The following is a 20,309-nucleotide window of genomic DNA, read 5'->3' as shown; positions in this document are numbered from 1 at the left end:
AGTTCTGTTTCATTTAAATCCTCATAATTTTAAATAAACAGTCATGTTTATTAATGAGATTAATCTACCAATTACAGCATGCCAGGAACACCTGTCACATGTCACCCAATGAAGTGACAAACGTTGTTATAACCTTCATTTTGAAGCAAAATACTTTTATTTTATTCTCATCTTAACATTTGTTAAGTTGCTAAAATCAGCAAAAATCATAAAGCTAAATAAACTATAAGAGAATGGGATCATCCATTCCTCTTATTTTATAAAATACTGACTTTAAGTGTCCCTGAGAGACTGTAACTTTCCCTGATTTCAACTGCATTCCTGGGCTCATGAGGACAGACAGACTCACTTGCCATTACCAGAAGAGGCCTGCTAAGAGACTGCTGTTAGGAATTCCTGCTCTCAAAGTCCAGTGCAAAGATGACCGTGGGCCCGCTGCAGACCTCCCGAACCCGAGTCCCTGCTGTGAGGCTCAGGAACTGCATTCTTAGGACAAGCACGCTGCCTTCAAATCAAATTCAAATTCCTCAGCTGAAAACCTTTTCCTACTTGTCTAGTTTTCAGAGTAGTTGGGAAACACCGAGTCTCTATCTGTGCTTTCTTCAAGATTATGTAAAGTTTCTTCGTTTCCGCACATTGGTAAACGAAGTGCAGTTCTTCAACTTTCCTGCTTTGATTTCTCTGGCTTACCTTTTTGACACCTAGGTTCTACTACTTCCCAAATTTTCTCCAACCTCTCAACGATGGGCAAAACAATGAATGTTAAGTCCACCAGCAATGATGATATGAAAAGATCAGTTCATGGAGTCCATATCTTCCCATTCTGTATGGTTCCCTGATGACATGGTAATTTTTATGAAAAACGCTTCTGGATGTGTTTCATTTCCTTTGGGTAAATTCTCTTTACCTCTATTTCACCTCTATTGTGGAACTCTTCCCACTGAAATTTAATCTCTACATTAACTATGTAATGGGGAACATCAGTTTTTCTCCTCCCGAGTACAGCAGCCATCTAAATCTCTGTCAGTCATAAATTTCGTGAATATGCCTACTCTGCCCTAAATTCAGAGCACTGTAAAAGATCCAGGAGACACCAAGGCTAGGCTGAGAGCACAGCAATACTCACATGCAGATGCAGGAAGTATGTAACGGTACTGAGTCAGACTGCTCTAGAAAGGCAATGCGTGGCCCCCTTCTCCAGTGCTGATGCCAGCGCCTGGTCAGCACTTCGTACCTGCCCAGCCAGTGTAAGCGGTGCCATCACGAGGGTCTGCGGACTTCAGTCCTCTCTCCATTTGCTGCAGAAGCTCTCGAATCTTATTGTTCAAACGTTGTGAGAACTCAGGAGTCAGCTGCAGATACGAAGAGGAAAAGAGACATCAAAATGTAAGAGCCACTTGACCTCTTAGATATGGGCTGTCAAAAAGAGTTTATTTCCACTGAAGGCCACATTTTTCTGCCTAGGAGATATGACAATTACGGCAACTCCTCACTAACACCATTGTTAAATGTTGTTTTGTTATAAGTTGATGAAGAAAAAAAACGATTCCCACCAGGTCCACTGTCTGTGGATTTTGCACATTCTCCCCATGTCTGTGGGCTTTCTCTGGAGATGCCAGTTTCTTCCCACACCCCAAAGATGTGCATGTGAGTGATACTGGCATCTAAATTGTCCCCAGTGGGGTGTGGATGTGTGCGTGTGTGAGTGAGTGCCCCTGAGCTGGCAGGACAGGCTCCCATCACCCTGCCCCTGCCCCCCATTAAGTGGGCTGGAGAAGAATGACCAGACTTATTTCTATGAATCTTTCTTAAATGTGTCTATAGCTGACATTTACTTCAGGGTTTAACATTAGAAGTGTTTTCAGTCTTGACTTAGAAGTTTGATGTTTCTGTGAACAGAATTATGCCATACGACTTTAACTGGTGTTTATATCAATCAACCCGTGGTAAAACTGATTTTGTTATATGTTGTTTTGCTAACTTTGCTTAAAGTCCTAACTTAAAGTTACAGTTAGGACTTACCGTATTTTATTCTTAACAACAACAACAAAGTAACAAAACTTAAAAGTACTACTATTCAAGGCAGGAAACAGAGTTGACCCTTGAGCAACACAGGTTGGAACTGTGCCGGTCCACATTTATGTGTGTTTTTCACTTGACTGCGAAGCTCCGACCTGGGTTGTGCAAGGGTCAACTCAGGAATCGAGTATGCGGAGAGCCGACTGTGGTCCTGCTTGGATTTTTCACCACTGGCGAGGTCCGCAACCCCCATCCCTTGCACTGTTCAAGGATCCACTGTATTTTTGTCATAACATCAATGTTTTACATAAAATTTTTTAAAAAACTAAAATAGACTACCAATGATGAACTGGACCAATGTTTTATTATAATAAAAATCACTTTATTAAATTAACCACAAATCAGAAGATGTCTGCTGTGATTCCCAGACTTGGGAAATTTCACACAGCAGTAAAATTTCAAAACAATATTGGGGAATTCACTCGGGTACACTTTACTTCGGCACATAAGGACTGCAAAAACTAACTACTATCTGTTAGCATCATCATCTCATTTTTTAAAAAAGGTTATCTTAATATTGAAAAAGGTAAGAAGACAGTATAGATTAATAACAATAAAAGATATTAAATTTTATGCCTTTGCCAAGTGGCTTAGTGGGTTGCAGCATTGTCCTGCACACTAACAGCTGCAGGTTTGATCCCCAATTGGGGCGTGTATGGGAGGCAACCAATCAATGTTTCTCACGTCTCTCTCTGTCTCTAATCAATAAACATACCCTCAGGAGAGGATTAAGAAAAAAAGACAGTAAGTTTTACTTGTGAAGAGCATCTCTGATAAGGCAAATGAGACTATCAACCACATGTGCATTATTTATTCTGAGGCATCTCCGGCACCCCTATGATCCCTTATTTCACACTCTGAAGAAGAAACCACACTGTTTGAAGGACTTACTCCTGTTATTTAACAATTTCTGCCACGAGGTTAAGATTTCAAGTCTTGGAAATACACTTAGTAAGATAAAATATACTTTAATATAACAGATCTATAAATCTCAACTAGATAGAAGAGTGCATCTACATGAGAACATGTCATCTTCCATGACTAGATCAAGGAAAATTTATTGTCTTGCTTAGCCTTACTTTAAGAGACCAAGAATAATGAGACAGCCTCAGGAAGGGAAGTTACTTTCTCTTTGGTGCGATAACTGCACTTAATAAAGGCGATCTGCCTGAGAATATTGATTGCTTGTGGCAGACCACAAAATTGTTCAAACTCTAGTGATATTTGAAGTCTCTTAAAAAACATCCCCCCTTTTAATAAATGACAGAAAACAGATCAATTCCTTATTAAAATGTGTATGTTGATAAACTAAGGACAGATCTCCATGGTCTCATCCTTAGTGTTTAATGTTAAACAATTTTAGAACTTGTATGCTTGTTTCTTTCAGGGATATGTTCAAAAAGCATGTGTTAAGCAATAAATCACTGTTATTTGGGGGCTGGAGTATAAATTTACCAGTATCTTTTTTTTCTCCCTTAGAAATAGAGTTAACTTTGTGAAAATGTATTTAATTTATAAATAGCCTAAATAGTGAGCTACATTTTCCTGAAGGCTTCTGTTGTTAGGATACATCCTCAAGTGTTCTGTTTGCCAAGTTATCATGAAACAGCATGTCTTCCTCCAACAAGACAAGACAAAACACTCTGGCTTCAGGATCTGCAGAGCTAGGCAGAACAAGTTACCTTGACAGATATGAAAAATTGAAGGCCATTACATCAAGTGCGAAATGCTTTTCATTATGACACAGGAGTTTAGAAAAAAATAACCTCATAACAATGTGTGTGCACTTAAAGAGGTCACTTACCCAATCTCACTGAGTCTAAGGATTTCTCAACTAAGTATTCATAGAAAGAACTCTTTTCTCTTTTAACAGTTATCTTCCCCCAAAGAGACATGAAAAAGATGGGCCCCTGGTAAATCATAGCAGCTTCTCTTCCGCACAGTAGTTTGTGAGGTGCAAACAGTTTACTAGGTTTCTCAGCTGTGGAGAAGTCCTGCAGGGCGTGGAAGAGGCACAAAGAATTCCAGGCCTATGTCCCACACTTCTCAGCACTTTTAGTTCAAAAGTGTCTTACCCACACACTCGTTTACTCTCATCAGCACCCGGCCTATACTTGTGTACAATCACGAGGCAATGAACAGGGCACATGTGAAATACCGTCAGGATTTTCACCTCTCTTTAAAAAGGAACCAAAAGATCAAAAATGCAAAATTACGTAGTAAACTGCATCCGCCTATTTTTATAAAGTATCAATGAATTAGGTTATTTCAATGACCAATGAACAATGATTCCTTGTAGCCTACATGTTAAAGCTCAAATTCTATATTTCAGCATGTATTTTATATATTTAAAATATATTTTATATAGTTACCATCGAGTTAAGTAGTTTTAAAAAGGGGTGCTCATCTCTTTTGAGCAAAATTGAGCTTTTTCCAAACAACTGGGGGTCGGAAGAAGGGATTCAGGCAGGTGTATCCCAAACTCACCCTCCCGGCAGGATCAAAGTAGCCTTCGGCCAGGGATTTGTTATAATCGGCATAAGGATTCGGGAAGGCCCTTTGAGCCATGATGCCGGAAGCGAGCCTGCAGAACACGGGGAAGAGAGAACCGGGGGTGAGACAGGGACCCCGGCCCGGCTCTGTGGGCGGCGACTGCAGCCCTGGCGACGCTTTCTCGCCAGCCCCTGGGCCACGGCCGGGTCTCCGCGGTGCGAGGGGGCGCCAAGCCCACGTCGGCCCCGCCGCTAGGGTGTGGCGCCTCCGCGAAAAGGCTGCCAGGGGCCCAAACCCACCGCGATGAAGCGGACCCGTTTTGAACCGTCCCCACTCCCGAGATTTGAAGCAACTGCCCGCAAAGTGTCCAGATGACCAGCCCCGCCTCGTCCTCTCACCCTACAGCCTCCAGATGACAACAGAAACGCTGCGGTCACCGCTCACTTCCTCCCAGGCGGACCAATGAGAACCCTCCTCACTCTGGAGGCCCGCCCCCTTCTCTTGTTCTTTAAAGAGACAGGAGTGTGATTTCTAAAGGATAATACGGGATGATTTAATTTCTAGGTAGCCAGACTGGGGACCTATCTTAATATATTGTGCAAATGTGCCCAATATTTTATAAATTTGTTCTCTTTTAATTCTTTTTATTTTTACAAAAACTAACACAAGTCCAGATAATTCATAAGAATTACAATTTTTTTTTTTAAATCTGGAGAAGGCAAAAGATTACGTTGAGAAATAAACATTCATATTCCTACTCTTCGACTGAATAATGTCTCTTCAGAGATTTTTCAAACTTTTCTTTCACTTAAAAAACAAAAACCAAAATGAAACAGAACAAACAAAAAGTCACCCCCATAATTAGCAACATGAGGACAAAAAGCAAGGTTTATTGAAAGGCCAATACCTCCCAGACACTCAAGAGGCAATGTGAGTGCCCTAGGGACAAGGTATCAAATGCTAATTGATAAAATGTCCAGAGAAATACAGGAAGACACAAATCACAGCTTTTAAGAATGTTAATCTGAACCTTAGCCTACATTGGACTATAACACTATACCCAAACCCCTTTAAAAAAAATGACCAAGTCCAACAGAGCAAGACATCCAAACATTCAATTTCAATGTTTAATAGTCTCCATTACCTAAACAATTTTCATTTAAACATATAATCATTCCAAAATTACAGGCTCATTCTGTTGCTCAGAGAATTTTGGAGGTCGGTTTAAAAGTCACAAAGAGTCTCTCTTTCTCCTCTCTCTTGTTAGGACTCTGGCCCCAAACCTGCCATTGCTGGGGCTCCGTCCTTCCTAGCCCCCTACCTTGGCACAAGCTTGTCGCTCTGTGGCCATGATCTACTTCTGCCCCCGACTCTGGCTCAGTGTGTTCTTTCTAACTGTTGTCCTCCTAGGACACTTAACCTCTTTCACCAAGTTCACAAAGATTTAGTAGAGGCCCTCAGTGAATTTTAAATTGGATACTCTTCCTATTTCAGTAGATGGTTATGTGCAGGAGCAATTGATAAAAGAAGAAAAGGAAAAGGAGTGAAAGTCATTTAGCAATTATTTTTCTTTATTAAAGGTTTACTACCTGTTTATCCCATTCACGGTCTTTCTATGAGCAATTAGAATCAGTGTGATATTGAATTAGATTAATGACTACTAGCGGGAGTGAGACATTGTAGACAGTAGATTGTGCTTGAGCAGAAATGATAGAAGAGTGGAAGGGGAAGATGGAAGGAAATTAAATGGAAAGGTGAGATGGGAAAGAAGAGAGGAGCATTTGGTCACCTTGCAGGCAGCCTCCCAAACACCTAATTTGGATAACCTAGTCAGGTAGCATGGGCGTTCCCAGCTTCAGCACTACTGACAGGTGGAAGGGAAGTTTCTTCGTTGGGGGAGGCTGTCCTGTTCACTGTGCTATGTTCAGCAGTGTGCCTGGCCCCTATGCAACTGATGTCAGTAGCACAAATCTCCCCAGTAGTAACAAATTGCCATAGCAAATGTCCCTGGCGGGAGGGGAGAAACACAAACAGGCCTTGTGTAACCAAAAGAATTTAATAAGGTTAGACAGTTTTACTCCAGTTCTCCCACTGCTGATGTGGCTTGCTAGAATAATATGCTGAAAGAAATTCAGGAGGAACTTGGGGTGGTAGGGTGTGTGTGTGTGTGTGTGTTTAAATTTCAGGTGCAGTATTGAGCTAATTATGCTCCTTGGCTTATAGTATAGCATCATCAGCGCATGCAAGACTTTCTATTTTATTCTTAATCTCTATTTTCCTCCCATTCCTCTCCCCGACAAGGCAATCAGCACATTATGTTAAATTTACACAGTTGATCCTTGAACAACAGGGGTTTGAACTGCATGAGTCCACTTCTATGTGAATTTTTAAAAATACGTATACAGCCAGCCCTCAATATCAGTGGGTTTAGTATCTGCAGATTCAACCATCTGTGAGTGAAAATAGCATTTTTGCTCCACAGTTGGGAATCTGCAGATATGGAGGGATGACTATACCACTGATCTATACCACTTTATATAAGGAACTTGGTCTTTTGTGAATTTTGGTGCATGTAGGGGTTCCTGGAACCAACCTTCAGAGAAGAAATACTAGGAGAGGTATTCTCTTGGTATTCCGCAGTTAAGTTTTTGAAGAGTCAAATGTTAGAGGGGAATTTTCCACAGTGCAGGGGGAGGGTGGGTGGGAAGCCACCCAGGTAGGGAGTTGGTACTGATAACCCCAGAGTTGTTCAAGGGCCTAATGTATTGGGTTGGCCAGAATGTTTTTTTAATTTTTTCTGTAACACAAAAGATATATTTTTCATTGTCACCAGTAACTTTATTGATTTGGATATTTTGAGTATGTTGGCTATCTCCTGCTATTGGCTTCTAGTGGGTAGAGGCCAGGGGTGCTGCTAAACATCTTCCAATGCATAAGACAGCCCCACAGCAAAGAATTATTTGGCCAAAATGTCAATAGTACTAAGAAACTTCACAAACCACTTTGACACATTCGATCAGTCACAGTACCTTTTCCATACACTGCACAAATCTTTCTTTTTTTTTTGCATTTCAGTTATATTTTCACCTTTCTTGAAATAATAAAGCATAATAAGCTGAAAATGTTACATACTTTCTTCCATCTTTAATATTAAAATGGCTGCACAAAAATCCACCAATGTTGGTCAGTTATTTTTCAATGCACACTGGTATGACAGCTGTCACAACACAATCTAACAAAATTGTTTCAAATGAAGTTAAAGACAAGTAAGCACTGCAAGAGATGTCATACAGAAAAAATGAACCATTTGGCCAACCCAATATATCCTTTGGAAAACATGTCATGGGTTGTGTAGATATGCATTTTTAATAAGTGGACTAGTGGTATAAATACTCATTTACTGTGTTTTAGATCTGTGTTGGTCTGTGGACAATTTATTATTTTAGATAATTGTATAACATTTTCATAGTATTTCTCCACCTCATTTTGCTTCTCCTTTCCGCCAAGGATGGGCACTATTTCTAACTTCCATGCTGCAAATAACGTAATTAGGAATATCCAGTACATGTTCTCAGAAGGATCTGATGTGAGCATTTCTGAAACATATACCTAGAAGTTGATTGCTGGGTTGCAGGGCTCTCTCACACTCAGTTTCTCCAGTACTGACAGATTGCTTTCTGGAACTAGTGGACAAGTTCACATTCCCTGAAATGAAATCTAACAGTTTGTTATTTCTATGTTCTCTCCAACACTTGACATCATCCAATATGCCAGTTTTTGCAATTCTAATGGACAATGTGGAATTTTATTGACATTGAAACTGTCAGTATTTTTGTTGTTAGTAGAGTTGAACTTTTCTCCATATGCTTGTTAGACATCTGGCCCTTTCCTGAGATTTACCTGTTCACACCCTTTGCTTATTTTTCTGTTGGGTGTTACATTATTTTCTTATTGTTTACAGAAGTTGTTTTTTGTTGTGTTTTCATTTATATTATTTTGGGAGGAGGACAGTCTAGATAGTAATCTCTTCTGTTTTTAGATGTTGTAGATATCTTCTCTAGTCTGTTAACTTTTTCTAGGATAGCCGTTGTGAACCCTGAGGAAAAAGGGACCACTAAGAAGGTCTCTCCTGGTGGCTAACTGAGCTCAAATTAAAAAACAGAACAAAACAGAACTTAGCAGCCATTTCTACACAGGAGTCCTCATGCAAACTGTACTAGAAGTCTGTATTGAATTAATTACCTATCTCTGCACTGAAGTCTCTGCCCTGTGTTTCTGCCATCTGAGCCAGCCCTTATAATGAAGTTCCTGGAATCCTATTTTAACCAATAGGACTGAGACTTTCCCCATTCATTCAACTGCACAGATCTGTCCAATCAGAGAGGCTCTATTATGACCAATCAGGATGGTGCTTTTTGGACCAATCAAACTTCAAGGATTTCGAGTCCTCATTTGCCTGGACATGGACCAATCAGAGACAAGGGGCAGGGATTTTTGTCTATATAAGCCAGCTCCCCTCTGGCTCAGGCAGTACACTTTTCCTTTCACTTATGAATGAGGATCGTGTTGTTTCCCAGGCTCCAGCTGAAGCACCAGGATGTCCCACTGGAGCAGAGGAGACACTGTCATTGAACCACACTTCTTCATTTTGATGAAGTTAGACCCACACAATTTTGACATTGTGATTTGTAGATTGAGCTTCATGTTCAAAAAGTCTTTATGCACTCACTGGCTACATTTTATTTTATAAGCTTTTGACTTGTTGCAGTTAGGTCTTTAATTTGTCTGGAGTTCATTTTTGAATATAGCATAAAGCATGGATCCAAACTTATTTGGGAGAGGTTTAGCATTGTTAGGAAAGTTCAGATATAATCAAAGTACGTATAAGTTCTGTATTTGTTCGTTGGGAAAATCCAAATATTTGAATAACCGGAAATCATATAAAACTAATTTCTTTTCTTTGTTTTGTTTTATTTTGTTGGAGAACCACCCCAAAGAATTCTGGCTCCAAAGGAAAACACTTTATCTTTAGTGCCTGTACTAGCCTTTTAAGGCTGCCACAACAAAGAGGCACAGTCTGTGCAGTTTAAACAGCAGAAATGTTTTGTTTCACAGTTCTGAAGGCAGGAAGATCAATATTGTCACAAGGTGGATTTCTCCTAAAGTCGCTCTCTGTATCTTGCACACAGCTATCTTCCCCTTGTGTCTTCACATGGCATTATGTGTGTGTGTGTGTGTGTGTGTGCGTCTGTCTATGAGGGGGGACCCCCCAAAGCCAGAACTTATTTATAAAAAAATTGTGTATTTATTCTTACATGTCTAAACTTCAGTCACCTTGAAAGTACTCTCCATTTGATGCAGTCTACCTATCAAGACTTTTTTCCACTGCTCAAAATAGTTTTTGAACTTGTCAGTTTTGATGCCTTTCAGTGCTTCTGCTGTTTTTTGTTTTCATGTCTTCCACATTGGCAAAATGTTTTCCTTTGAGGACCTTTTTTCATCCAGGGAAATAAACAAACAAAAAGAAAGTCAGTAGGGGCAATATTGGGTGAATAGGGAGGATAGGGCACGGGGGTCATGCTGTTTTGGTCAAAAACTGCTGCACACTCAGCATGGTGTTGGCCCGTGCTCTTATAAATCACCCATCATGAACTGGGGAGATGCACTGAAAGAATCTTCAAAAAAATTAACTGAAGTGGAAAGCAGCCTCTCACAACAACACCAGCTGGCACTCTAATACGGATGGGTTCCCAGAATTCTAACCTAGCAGGGGAAGCCTGTACTACAAGGGGCTTCCCCTCCAGGAGATAACTCAGAGTTTTTCTGGGTCCCCCCCTCATATGTTCTAGTACCTTCTTCTTATGAGGGTACTAGTCATATTGGCTGAGGGTCTGCCTTAATAACCTCATTTCACCTTAATTACCTTTCGAAGACCCTATGTCTCCCAACATAGCCACATGCTAAGGTACTGGGACTTAGGACTTCCTTCAATGTATGAATGCAGGGGGGCACAATTTATCCCATAACTGTTTTCACCTATAGCTATGGTGGCCGAACAAATCTGTGATTAATACAAGTTTGACTATTGATGACTTTTCAAAGGACATTTTAGAATAAATTTGGTAAATTTAGAATAACATTTTTTGGAAGATATAATGTTCTTTCTTTTAACTTGTGAATCTGTCTTGTGTAAATTCTCAGGAAACAATACATCATTGCCTTTAAAACAGAATACCTCTTGAAATCCAGGGAGATTTGTGTTACCAGAGAAAACAGATAACATTTGAAGGCTCTTTATTTCCATGCTAAGACCTTAATTTCAAATGTTACAATGGGCCATAGTTAGAGTGAAAGCTAAGCTACAGTTACAAAAAGGCTCAGAAACATAATGGCTGAAGTGAACAGAAATTCATTTTTCTCTTACTTCGGGTTAGCTTTGCTCCATGTGGGCACTCAGGATCACAGATTCCTTCCGTGGGGTCACGTTGTCCTCGTCTGTGAGATCCACGCTGGTGGCAGGCCCACCTGTGTCCCAGCTGGTGGGAAGGTGAGGAGAGGAGAGGAGTGCGTAGTGGTCGCCTTCCGCCCCAGACCAGGGAGTGGAATCCACCACGTCCCACAATAATCCCACCGACGACCATGTGGTCCTACGGCCACATCTAGGAAGCTGTGAATGAAGTCTTCTGCTGAAGGGTTTCGTGCCCAGCTGCAGTGAGAGAAGGGGAGGCTGACTTAGTGGACAGTGAGTGGTCTCTGATGCATCAGGGAAGCTCTAGCGCCCTGTGTCTTTCTCCTAGCGAAGTGGCGACAGGCTTAAGTTTCTGTGCTACTCCCTTGCCTCTGACCTCCTAGCAACCATGCCTTCTCTGTTTCCTCCTACCTATTTCCTTGAATTTTCTTGGCAATTGGGTCGTTGACCTATGGTAAAAGATACATCAAAAGACCCCATATTCCTTTTTTCCTTTTAGGAAAATCTCTCACACCTTAAATAGAAAAACAAAACAAAACACAACACACACACACATACTAAAAATCAGGCAAATAATTTTTACTATTTTTAAGTATCACATCTTTGGGGAATAATTCTCTGCTTCCCTTTGAGCTCAAAGAGGTATAAAGCAGGAGTTACCTAGGCTTGAGTTTAAGATCACTATGCTGTTGGTTTAACATCCAGCTGGGAGTGGGTAAAGCTGTAGCAATTTTCTGTTTCACTCACAGGACAGAACTCACGGACTGACAGAAGCTATCGCTAGTGGAGGAAACGAGAACATAAACAGACACACACCGTGCACACTGAGGCACTCCTGTAATTTTCCAGAGATAGTGTCTCCTGTTGCGCTGGCAGCATCGCCTCCCTTCCTTGACAGGACTGTTATTAGTGGGCTGACAGATTCCTTTCTCTAAATGTACCTGCTGGGAAAGAGCCACTGTTATGGGAGGCACAGGTGTGCTGGGGTTTTCATGGGAGATTAAAGACTGTAAGGACAGAAAGTTGGTAAAAACGTACAAACCTTTAAACTGTTTTCGGAAAGACATTTGAGAAGGGATCTTGATCAACAGTGTTCTTCCCTGTCTTTACGAGCAACAATGGAAACAAGGCTTTCACCTTTATTGTTGAAAATATGCACTGATATTTCATTGTTAAAGTTAGGCAGGCCTCACTCTCTGTGTGCTTCAAACAAGTAAAGGAGGTGGGGATGGAAGGCGTCCCTTACTGGAGCAGCCTTCTGGCAACACTGAATCTTCATTGCAGGAGGATTACCTTTGCTTCCACCCCATCCCCCCCAAACCCCTCGCCACTCGCCCATAGAAAACTCACCTGTGGAAGGAGATGAGGTTTTACCAAGTCCTCCTATGATGCCATCCCACTTTGCCCTGTTCCTTTGGCATCTCTGGCAGCCCTGCTCCCTGGTGAGGAAAGTAATCAATGGAGACACTCTGACTCAGGCAGTTCCTCTTTTAAGCTTCTGAATTGCCTCACAGCAGGTACTTCTCAACCATTTGGAAGAGAAACTTCAAAACTTTCTGACTTGTCTGGTAACCACGTTATTTGTATTTCATTCTTCCTTTCTGTTTCCAGGAAGAGGTAAGAGTTTGAATGTAGAGGTGGGTGATTCTGTGAGTAGAGTGGAGTTTATGAATGTGGTGGGAGAAGCTGCTATTTTCAGGGCAACACAGAGTGAGCAGTGCAACTTACAGACCTAGAAGGAAACTTCCAGAGTTCAGCTGGTTCACTCTGCCACGGCCATCCAAGATGCTCTGGACCTGGCCATGTCACTTGGTCAGCCAGTGTCTGTGGTGCAGAGAAAAGGGGCTGCCAGAACCAGGCCTGTACCCACCAGGGAGGAGCTGGCTCCTTGGCCATTGTCACAGCATCTGGGCTGAGCCCCAAAGCCTGGGCACGGAGCTGCCCTCAGAGCTGGCTGAGAGAGAAGATCGAACTCTCGGGCTAATTTCCTGCCTCCCCAGGGGGAGGACTTGGAGTCCGAAGAGTTATGCACACCTTTTCCCTGAGTAACGTCATGTTCTAGAGCAGTTCTCACGTGCTGCGTCATCCCAGGAGCTTGTTCACAGTGCAGACTCTCAGATTTTCCTGCTAGAGATTGTGATTCAGTAGGGTTGCGTTGAACCTACATGTATATTTTTTTATTGTTTATTATTTTTAAATTAAATTACTTTTGTTTTGCTGCAGAAAAGCATTATTATTTGCACTTGGTCCAGTGCATGGGGGAGGGTTCCAGGGTGGTTAAAAAGGATGCCTACTGGTTTCAGGGAGAGGGTCAGGCAAAAGCCAGACACCAGGGGGGTTCAGAGGGGCTCCTCAAAGACCTCCAGGCTCCGAAAGCTCCTTGATGTGTGTGAGGGTGAGCCTCATGAAGAGATGCTCTCCCAGCCCTGCCCACTCAGGGCGGACGGTGGCCGCCCACCGTCTTGATAGTTCCACCTCTGCATCCAGGAAGGCAGAGAGATGGAGGTCCGTGTGGGCAGAATGCAGGGCCTGCAGATCCTGAAGATCCCGGCTCAGGTTCTTCTCCAGGATCATGCTGGCTTCCACCATGTCCTGAGTTTTATCCTGCTCACTGTGGGATGGATTCAGCATGTCCTGGGAGAGAACTCTTCTACTGCCCTGGTTTTGCATCTTCAAGAGAGGCTGGGTGCCCTTGCGCTTCTTGTCAGCCAGCTCATGAAAGAAGTGGCCCAGCCCTCCAGAACCCCAACGTTCCAGATGAAATAGGAGCCCAGACCAAGGCAGGGGTATGAGGCCTGCAGATGCAGGTTAACCATGTGGTTGATAGAAGCCTCTTTTTTGGTGGAACAATTCTGATGAATTGGGGAGCTCATGGTTGTTCGTCAGTCAGAAGTTATGGTAAAACAAATTGCATTGGCTGGTCTTGGACGCTGAGGATGGCTGAGATGGCTTCAAAGATGATGAATGAAAAAAGGTTGGAGGGTGGTCAGAGCTGGAAGCAGGGGCCTCCCTGGGTCCGTTGCATCCAAACACTGTCAGAGAGAGAGAGTGGTCTCGGGGACTGCAGAGGGCGCTGCCTGAGTCTGCATGTTTAGAAACAACTTCTTCCTATGATCCTCTTGCAGAGTGAAGTTTGAGAAGTGCCAGAGAAAGAGAGACAGGGGAGGGAGGGACAGAGAGGGAGAGGGTCTCCGATACAAAAACTGTGGTGCTAAGTGGTTACAAGTAGACTGTGAAATTATGTGAATTATATGTCATGCGCCAAATTTATATTCAGGACATTGTAGGTCCTAAAGTGCTTTCTGGGCTACTGGTAAGAAGGAAAGAAAGAAAAGAAAAGAAAAGGAAAGAAAATAAAAGGAAAGAAAAGGAAAGGAAAGGAAAGAAAAGAAAGAAGAAGGAAGGAAAGAAGGAAAGGAGGGAGGGAAGAAAGATATGTATTTACTTTTGGTAGTTGACTGGGTTTTTTTGTTGTTGCTGTTTGTTTTTTAAATCCTTGCTTTTGTTGATCTTAGAGTGCAAGGAAGGGGGGAGAGAGAGACAGAGAGAGAAACATGGATGAGACAGAAGCGTTGATCAGTCGCCTCCTGTATGCTCCTCCCGGGGACTGAACTTGCAGCCTAGGTAGGTACCTGATCAGGGTGGAACCCATAACGGTTTGGCCTCCTGGGTGACGCTCCACAACTGAGCCACCTGGCCAGGGCTCAACTAAGGTTTTTAACACCCTCGTACTCCCAGGAGTTCTTTCTTGGATCGAACCTAACTATCGCTCACCCAGAATTTTAAACCTGTTTTGAGCAAGAAGGAGAACAACTAGGTAGAACAAGTCTTTTGTAAGTTTTAAAACCTAAACTTGATTTTCTTCAGGCAGAATAATTCTATTTTACACCTTTCACCATAAGGCCTGATTCAGAGTTCTTTACTAAAGCCCTGCGCCGTCAAGCCAGAGGGCAGGCAGAACCGTGCCGACCGGACCAGGAGTTAGTTGGCTGTCGCGCGGTGTGGAAAGATCCATAAACCTTTCAGGGGACTGGGCGTTGTTGGCAGGACCACAAAAAGGCCAGGGATTGGGCCACAGCTCTTTCCTGCCAACGGCTACTGTTTACAGGATCTTTATTTTGTGCTGGGTGCTTTACCTGAGTTATGGCCCGTGATCCGTGAGTAGCCACCACTATTAATATCCTTCTTTTACAGGTGAGAAACTAAGACTTACAAAGTTCAGTCACTTTTCTGAGGCCATTATCCAGCAAGTGGTGACTCCAGGCCTGGGGGGGAGACCCAATGTACTGAGCTACACTCCCCCCGCCCTGCCCTGACACCCACCCAGGAAGCTGCATCCCTCCGCAGTGTGCCCTCACTCTTGCCCCTTGGTGACGCTTCCCCCCAGAGCTGCCCCTGGGCCACTCAGTCTCTGTTGTAACCCCACCCTCCATTATAACTCCTAACTTACCCTTCTTTTTCTCTTGGGAAACTGAATTTCTCTCATTTGGAATATTGAAGAGTAGAATTCAAATAAACTAATCCAGATGATGGGAGGGAGACAAACCTTTTATATTTGTCTGCAAAAAAAAATCACATTTTATCTGTTTCCATGTTGTTTTGTCTGTCCACAAGTTTGGCCTGGGTATGCGAAGGCTGGGTCTCTAAAACGCCTCCACGTTATATTCTCTGATTCATTGTTGGTTCTTTTGTTCGGTCATTCACCCATTTCCTTTTGTTTCAGTAGGTGTTTCAAGTAGACATTTGTGGAGCATCTATTTGGTGCTAGGTTTTTAAACCTAGGTGTGTTTTTTATTTTTATTTTTATTTTTTATTAAAGAGTTTATTTTTAGAGAGGGGAAGGGAGGGAGAAAGAGAGAGAGAAACATCAATGTGTGATTGCCTCTTGTGCGCCCCCTCCTGGGAACCTGGCCTGCAACCAAGGCATGTGCCCTGACTGGGAATTGAACTCAGGACTCTTTGGTTTGCAGACTGGCACTTACCCCATGAACCACACCAGCGGGGATAGGTGTAGTTTTTGAATGGAATTATCTTGCAGGCTAGTGAGAAGATGAACAAGGAAGTAGATGATTACAATGTACATAAATATTATGCTGGGTGAGATGCACAGGACACTCTGGGAACTCAGCAGAGGCACCAAACCAGATCTGGGGCAGTCAGGGAGGTTCCCTGGCAGGTGATAGCTGAGCTGGGTCTGGAAGGAAGCAGAGCAATGAGATAAATCAAGGTGAGTGGGGGTGATCTAGATGAACTAGAATTAGTGCATTTTCTAGATTTTTATATGAATAGAATTATGTAGCATGTACTCTGCCTTTTTTCACTTAGTGTAACTATTTTGAAGGTTATCCATATTGCAATAGTCCTTTATATTGTTCAGTTTTGTTTCATTTTGTGGATATATCACAATTTGCTTCTGTGTTCACCTCTTAATGAACATTTGAATTATTTCCAGTTATTGGCTGTTAACAGTTAAAGATGCTAGTAACATGTAAAAGTCTTTGTATGCATATAACACTTTCTTTCTCTTGGGTAAATACCTAGGAGAGGAATGGCTGGTATATTTAACCAAAGAAACAAACTGTTTACAGAAACGCACCGTCCCCCCCTCAGTGTATGGCAGTTCCAGTGCTTTCGCGTTTTTGTTGACTTTGGGGTGTTCAGTTCTTTGAATTTTAGCCACCCCAGAAAATCTGTATAGTAACTCAATGTGGTTTTACTTCTCATTTCCCTGGTTACCAACACGATTGAACACCTTTTCATAGTCTTCTTTGCAAATCATATATTTTTTTGGTGATGTGCCTATTTGAATCCTTTACCCTTCTTTTTATTAGGGTGCTTGTTTTCTTAATAGTTTTGAGATTTCTTTATTTATTCTGAACACAAGTTTTTTTTTTTACAAGATTTGTAATCTTTTTTTCCAAGTTGTGGTCTGTCTTTTTATTTTTGTAACATTGTCTTCAAAGATTATTTAATAACTGGACATTTTGAGAGTCCAAATGCCCAGGATCCTTGCTTCAATGTGAGGGCACTCTGAAAAGACATCTTAGGTCCAGAGCTCCCTGTGGGGTGGGCAGGGACTCCGTTGCAACTGCGTTGGGGGTCAGCTTCTCCGTCCGCTCAGTCAGACATCTCCACATCTCTCTCCAACAACCCCTTACATGCAAGACTCCACAGAGTCAATTTCTGGGAACCAAGCCAAAAACAAGACCCAGGACTGTTTTTGCTTGCTGTAAACCCTTACTCTGTAAATAAATTCTACCCTATACACATAGGAAAATGTACATTGAAGCATGTCTGCCTCTAGTTACAATTCTGGAAATGAAGTCTAACTCAGGGATATTCTTAATTTTCTACCCCCTCGTTTCCTTGAAGAATCTGTATGTTGCTTTCCCAGAAGGAGCCACTGAGTAGCACGCCACTCTACCTGTCTTTCACGTGGCTCTAGGTGTAGTGCTCCTGGGGCCCAGGTTGGCCTGCCCTCTGACCTTAGCCATTTACATATTCAGTAGGCAGATTAGAACTCTGGCACCTTATAGCTGGCTGCTACAAATGATGGATGGAACCCAATATATAACAGATACAATTTGAGCCGTCTGAATTTGTGGCGGCTCCATAACTTACACATGGAGTGGCTTACGCAGCTGTCTCACGGGGTGGAGCCCAGAATAAAGGTGTCTGAATCTGCATTTGCAAAATGGTTGACATAAGACAGAAAAAAAGCATCAATTGCGCATATTAAAAAAATGAGAGCTGAGGAAGTTGATGGACATTACAGTAATGTCTCCAGGCCACCTGTTGGCCCTGGGTTTTTGAACGGCTCTCTTTATGTTTAGGATTAATTTGGTGTTGCTGAGTACACCGATGCCCCCCCCCCCCCATTTTTAAAAGTTAAGTCTGATCTCTCTTTTGAGTTTTTTCTCTACCGTTTGCCTTCCCTCCTTCAAGTGTTTGGATAGTAAATTTACCTTTACACATGTTTGTGCTCCCAGCTATACATATCAATTTGTAAAAAGCCAAGTGGAGAACAGCTTAGCATCACTGAAATGTCAGGAAAATGCCCAGAAGGCAACAATTCAATACCAGAGTCTCAAACTTTGAGAATAGAATTAGGCCACTAAATCAGTTTTCCTGCCTGTGTCCTGGACCATAGGGATATGTCCTAGTTCTTTTTTTAAAAAAGGGCATTGGAACCTCACTCAGTATAACTCACAGATCTGTGCTGGGGACCTGTGGGAAACCCTTGGACTTGAAACTAATTGAAATCTGCATTGAAATGGCCTTTTCCTTCCTTCATTAAATATCTGATTTGCTGTACAACCTTTTTCTTTGGCTTGCTTGCATTCTTTCTTTTTAGCTGCACAAATGGGCTATTCTCCAAGGTGGAAAGAGAAGGAAAAAAGAAAAGAAGAAATGAGGATTGAATTACGCTGTTTGTTAGATCACGGGTGTAATTTTTTCTTCTGTATTTGGGGAAAGGGTATACTTTCTTTGGTTTAGAGAGGAGACGAGCCAGTTGTCAATACTAAGTATTATTATTATCATGTTTCCAATGCCATAGTTGAAGCGAAAAAATCCTTGTCTGAAAAGTAAGGAAAGATGAAAACGTATGTCTCAGTCCATTATTATCATTCATCTGATACCACAAAAACTCTGCTTCTGATTGCAGGCTGAATTTGCTCATGACCACAGTTTCTTTTCCAGGGCTTGACAGATTTTGGTTTTCCAACAGTCTCCCTATTAGCTTGCTGCCTGTTTGTTCTGTTTACTCCTGCTGCACCTGCTTAGGTAGTGATTATTCTGTGAACATAGGCACCGTTGCCCTCAGAGATTAAAAGTGCACTGTGAGCAGAAACAAACCGATGGATTTCTCAGGGACTGTTTGAATTCTACCCACCTGCTGGACAGGAACTGAAAGATTTCTCTTGGGAAAGTAATATTTTTCTCTGGGGATTGTGGGTTAAAAAATGTGTTTGCAAACTGCATATACCCCCTTTACCACTTCAGCACTTCTTTTGCTTTTTAAATTTATAATTGCATTTTATAGCCAAAAATGGCAAAAATGTTAATTTTTAATGTTCTACAGAAAGAAAAGTAAAAAGAATTTCTCAAGTATGTTTGCTGAGATTCCTCCAGCAAATCCAAGAGAAGTCTTAGAGGACTGCAGATCCATACCTTCTGTGAATACTGCTCTTACTTTCATACAAATTTGGGGATTAAAGAGACAATAGGTTAAGCATTATTGCAAGTTGTTCGGTGGGGGGCTTAGTAAGAAAATCACTTATTATTTTAACATTTAAAATTATTTAATCAACGCTGCACCTTTCTGGATAATGAGAAAACTCCTCTCTAAGGCCTGGATCGGTGGAAGCAACTCTGCAGAGGGAAACCTTTAATGTGATTTCCCTTTCAGGACTGAAGACTATGTATCCCAGGATTTAAAGGGAAAGGGGTCCTCCCTTCTCCCTGACACTGTTAGCAACTCCCAGGGTTACTTGAACTTGTGGAGTGAGGCACTCCACTGCTGCTGACTTCATTTTGAATTTCTGACTACAGAACTCTCCAGAGGACAGGCCGAACTTCTGGCGCCGTGCAATGTAGGTGGGTGTGTGTTGGCACTGCTTTTGCTCCTGATATGTTTCAGGAACGAGTTCTTTCCTCTCTTTAATGGCAGTGGAGGGACCCAGAGGTAGAGCTGCCCCAGTTTTGTGAGTAGGAGAGAAACTTCCCTTCCCTGGCACATGTATCTGCTAGCACTTTGACATTTCCAATTTGGAGATTATAGGAGCAAGTAAGTAAATATTAGGTAAGAGGCAATAAAAGATATGGAAATCTAGTTTAAGCCAAGCACCATAAAATGGGGAGACAGAGTCATAAACCAGTCATACTTGCTTTTCCCCATACTACCATAAGATTGAAAGAAAGAAAAGAAGGGAAGAGGGAAGGAAGTCTCTTGTCTCAGAGAAGCCCCTTAAAACTCTGGATTCTGCATTTATAAGATAAAGAAGGTTGTGGGGGCAAAGCTGGAAAACCCCCTTGAGGGCCGTGAGGCTCCGGACTGGGACACTTTATGTTTCCAGTGAGCTAATTTCTGGAGAAAATTCATGTGAAGGTTTGAATTGTGTTTTGACAGGAATTGTTTGAATAATTGACTTGAATGAGTTTAATTGGTTTTAAGAGAGTGTTTTAAGTCTTTGGATGATGTAATTATTGCTTGTGTTGAGTTCCTGCAGGAATGATTTAAATGTTGGATATATTTGAATTACATTGG

General features: G+C 42.1%; 1 protein-coding gene and 1 long non-coding RNA gene across 5 annotated transcripts in view; both read right to left on the bottom strand.

Annotated features, from left to right (window-relative positions):
• Nucleotides 1-5,027, bottom strand: part of LANCL1 (LanC like glutathione S-transferase 1) — a 36,542-nt gene extending 31,515 nt beyond the window's left edge. Inside the window, exons 1-3 of one of the 4 annotated variants that reach the window (XM_037165931.2) lie at nt 4,971-5,027; nt 4,567-4,663; nt 1,235-1,352 (exon numbers count right to left, since the gene is read on the bottom strand). In XM_037165931.2, the coding sequence (XP_037021826.1) occupies nt 1,235-1,352; nt 4,567-4,647 (199 nt within the window). In that variant the 5' untranslated portion in view covers nt 4,648-4,663; nt 4,971-5,027. The other 3 variants (XM_037165929.2, XM_037165932.2, XM_037165930.2) reach the window with 3 other exon arrangements.
• Nucleotides 5,028-10,917: 5,890 nt separating this feature from the next.
• LOC128628506 (uncharacterized) lies at nt 10,918-12,479 on the bottom strand. The gene is made up of 3 exons (XR_008392913.1): nt 12,392-12,479; nt 11,858-12,145; nt 10,918-11,278 (listed from the first exon to the last, which is right to left on the bottom strand). It is a non-coding gene; the product is annotated as an uncharacterized LOC128628506 (long non-coding RNA).
• Nucleotides 12,480-20,309: the final 7,830 nt, after the last annotated feature.

The sequence above is a fragment of the Artibeus jamaicensis genome, unplaced genomic scaffold (assembly GCF_021234435.1).
Source record: "Artibeus jamaicensis isolate MK-2021 breed Jamaican fruit bat unplaced genomic scaffold, CSHL_Jam_final contig_1015, whole genome shotgun sequence".
In the NCBI taxonomy this organism is placed as follows: domain Eukaryota; kingdom Metazoa; phylum Chordata; class Mammalia; order Chiroptera; family Phyllostomidae; genus Artibeus; species Artibeus jamaicensis.
Note: the sequence above shows the minus strand (reverse complement) of the source record. Positions and strands in the feature narration are given on the sequence as shown.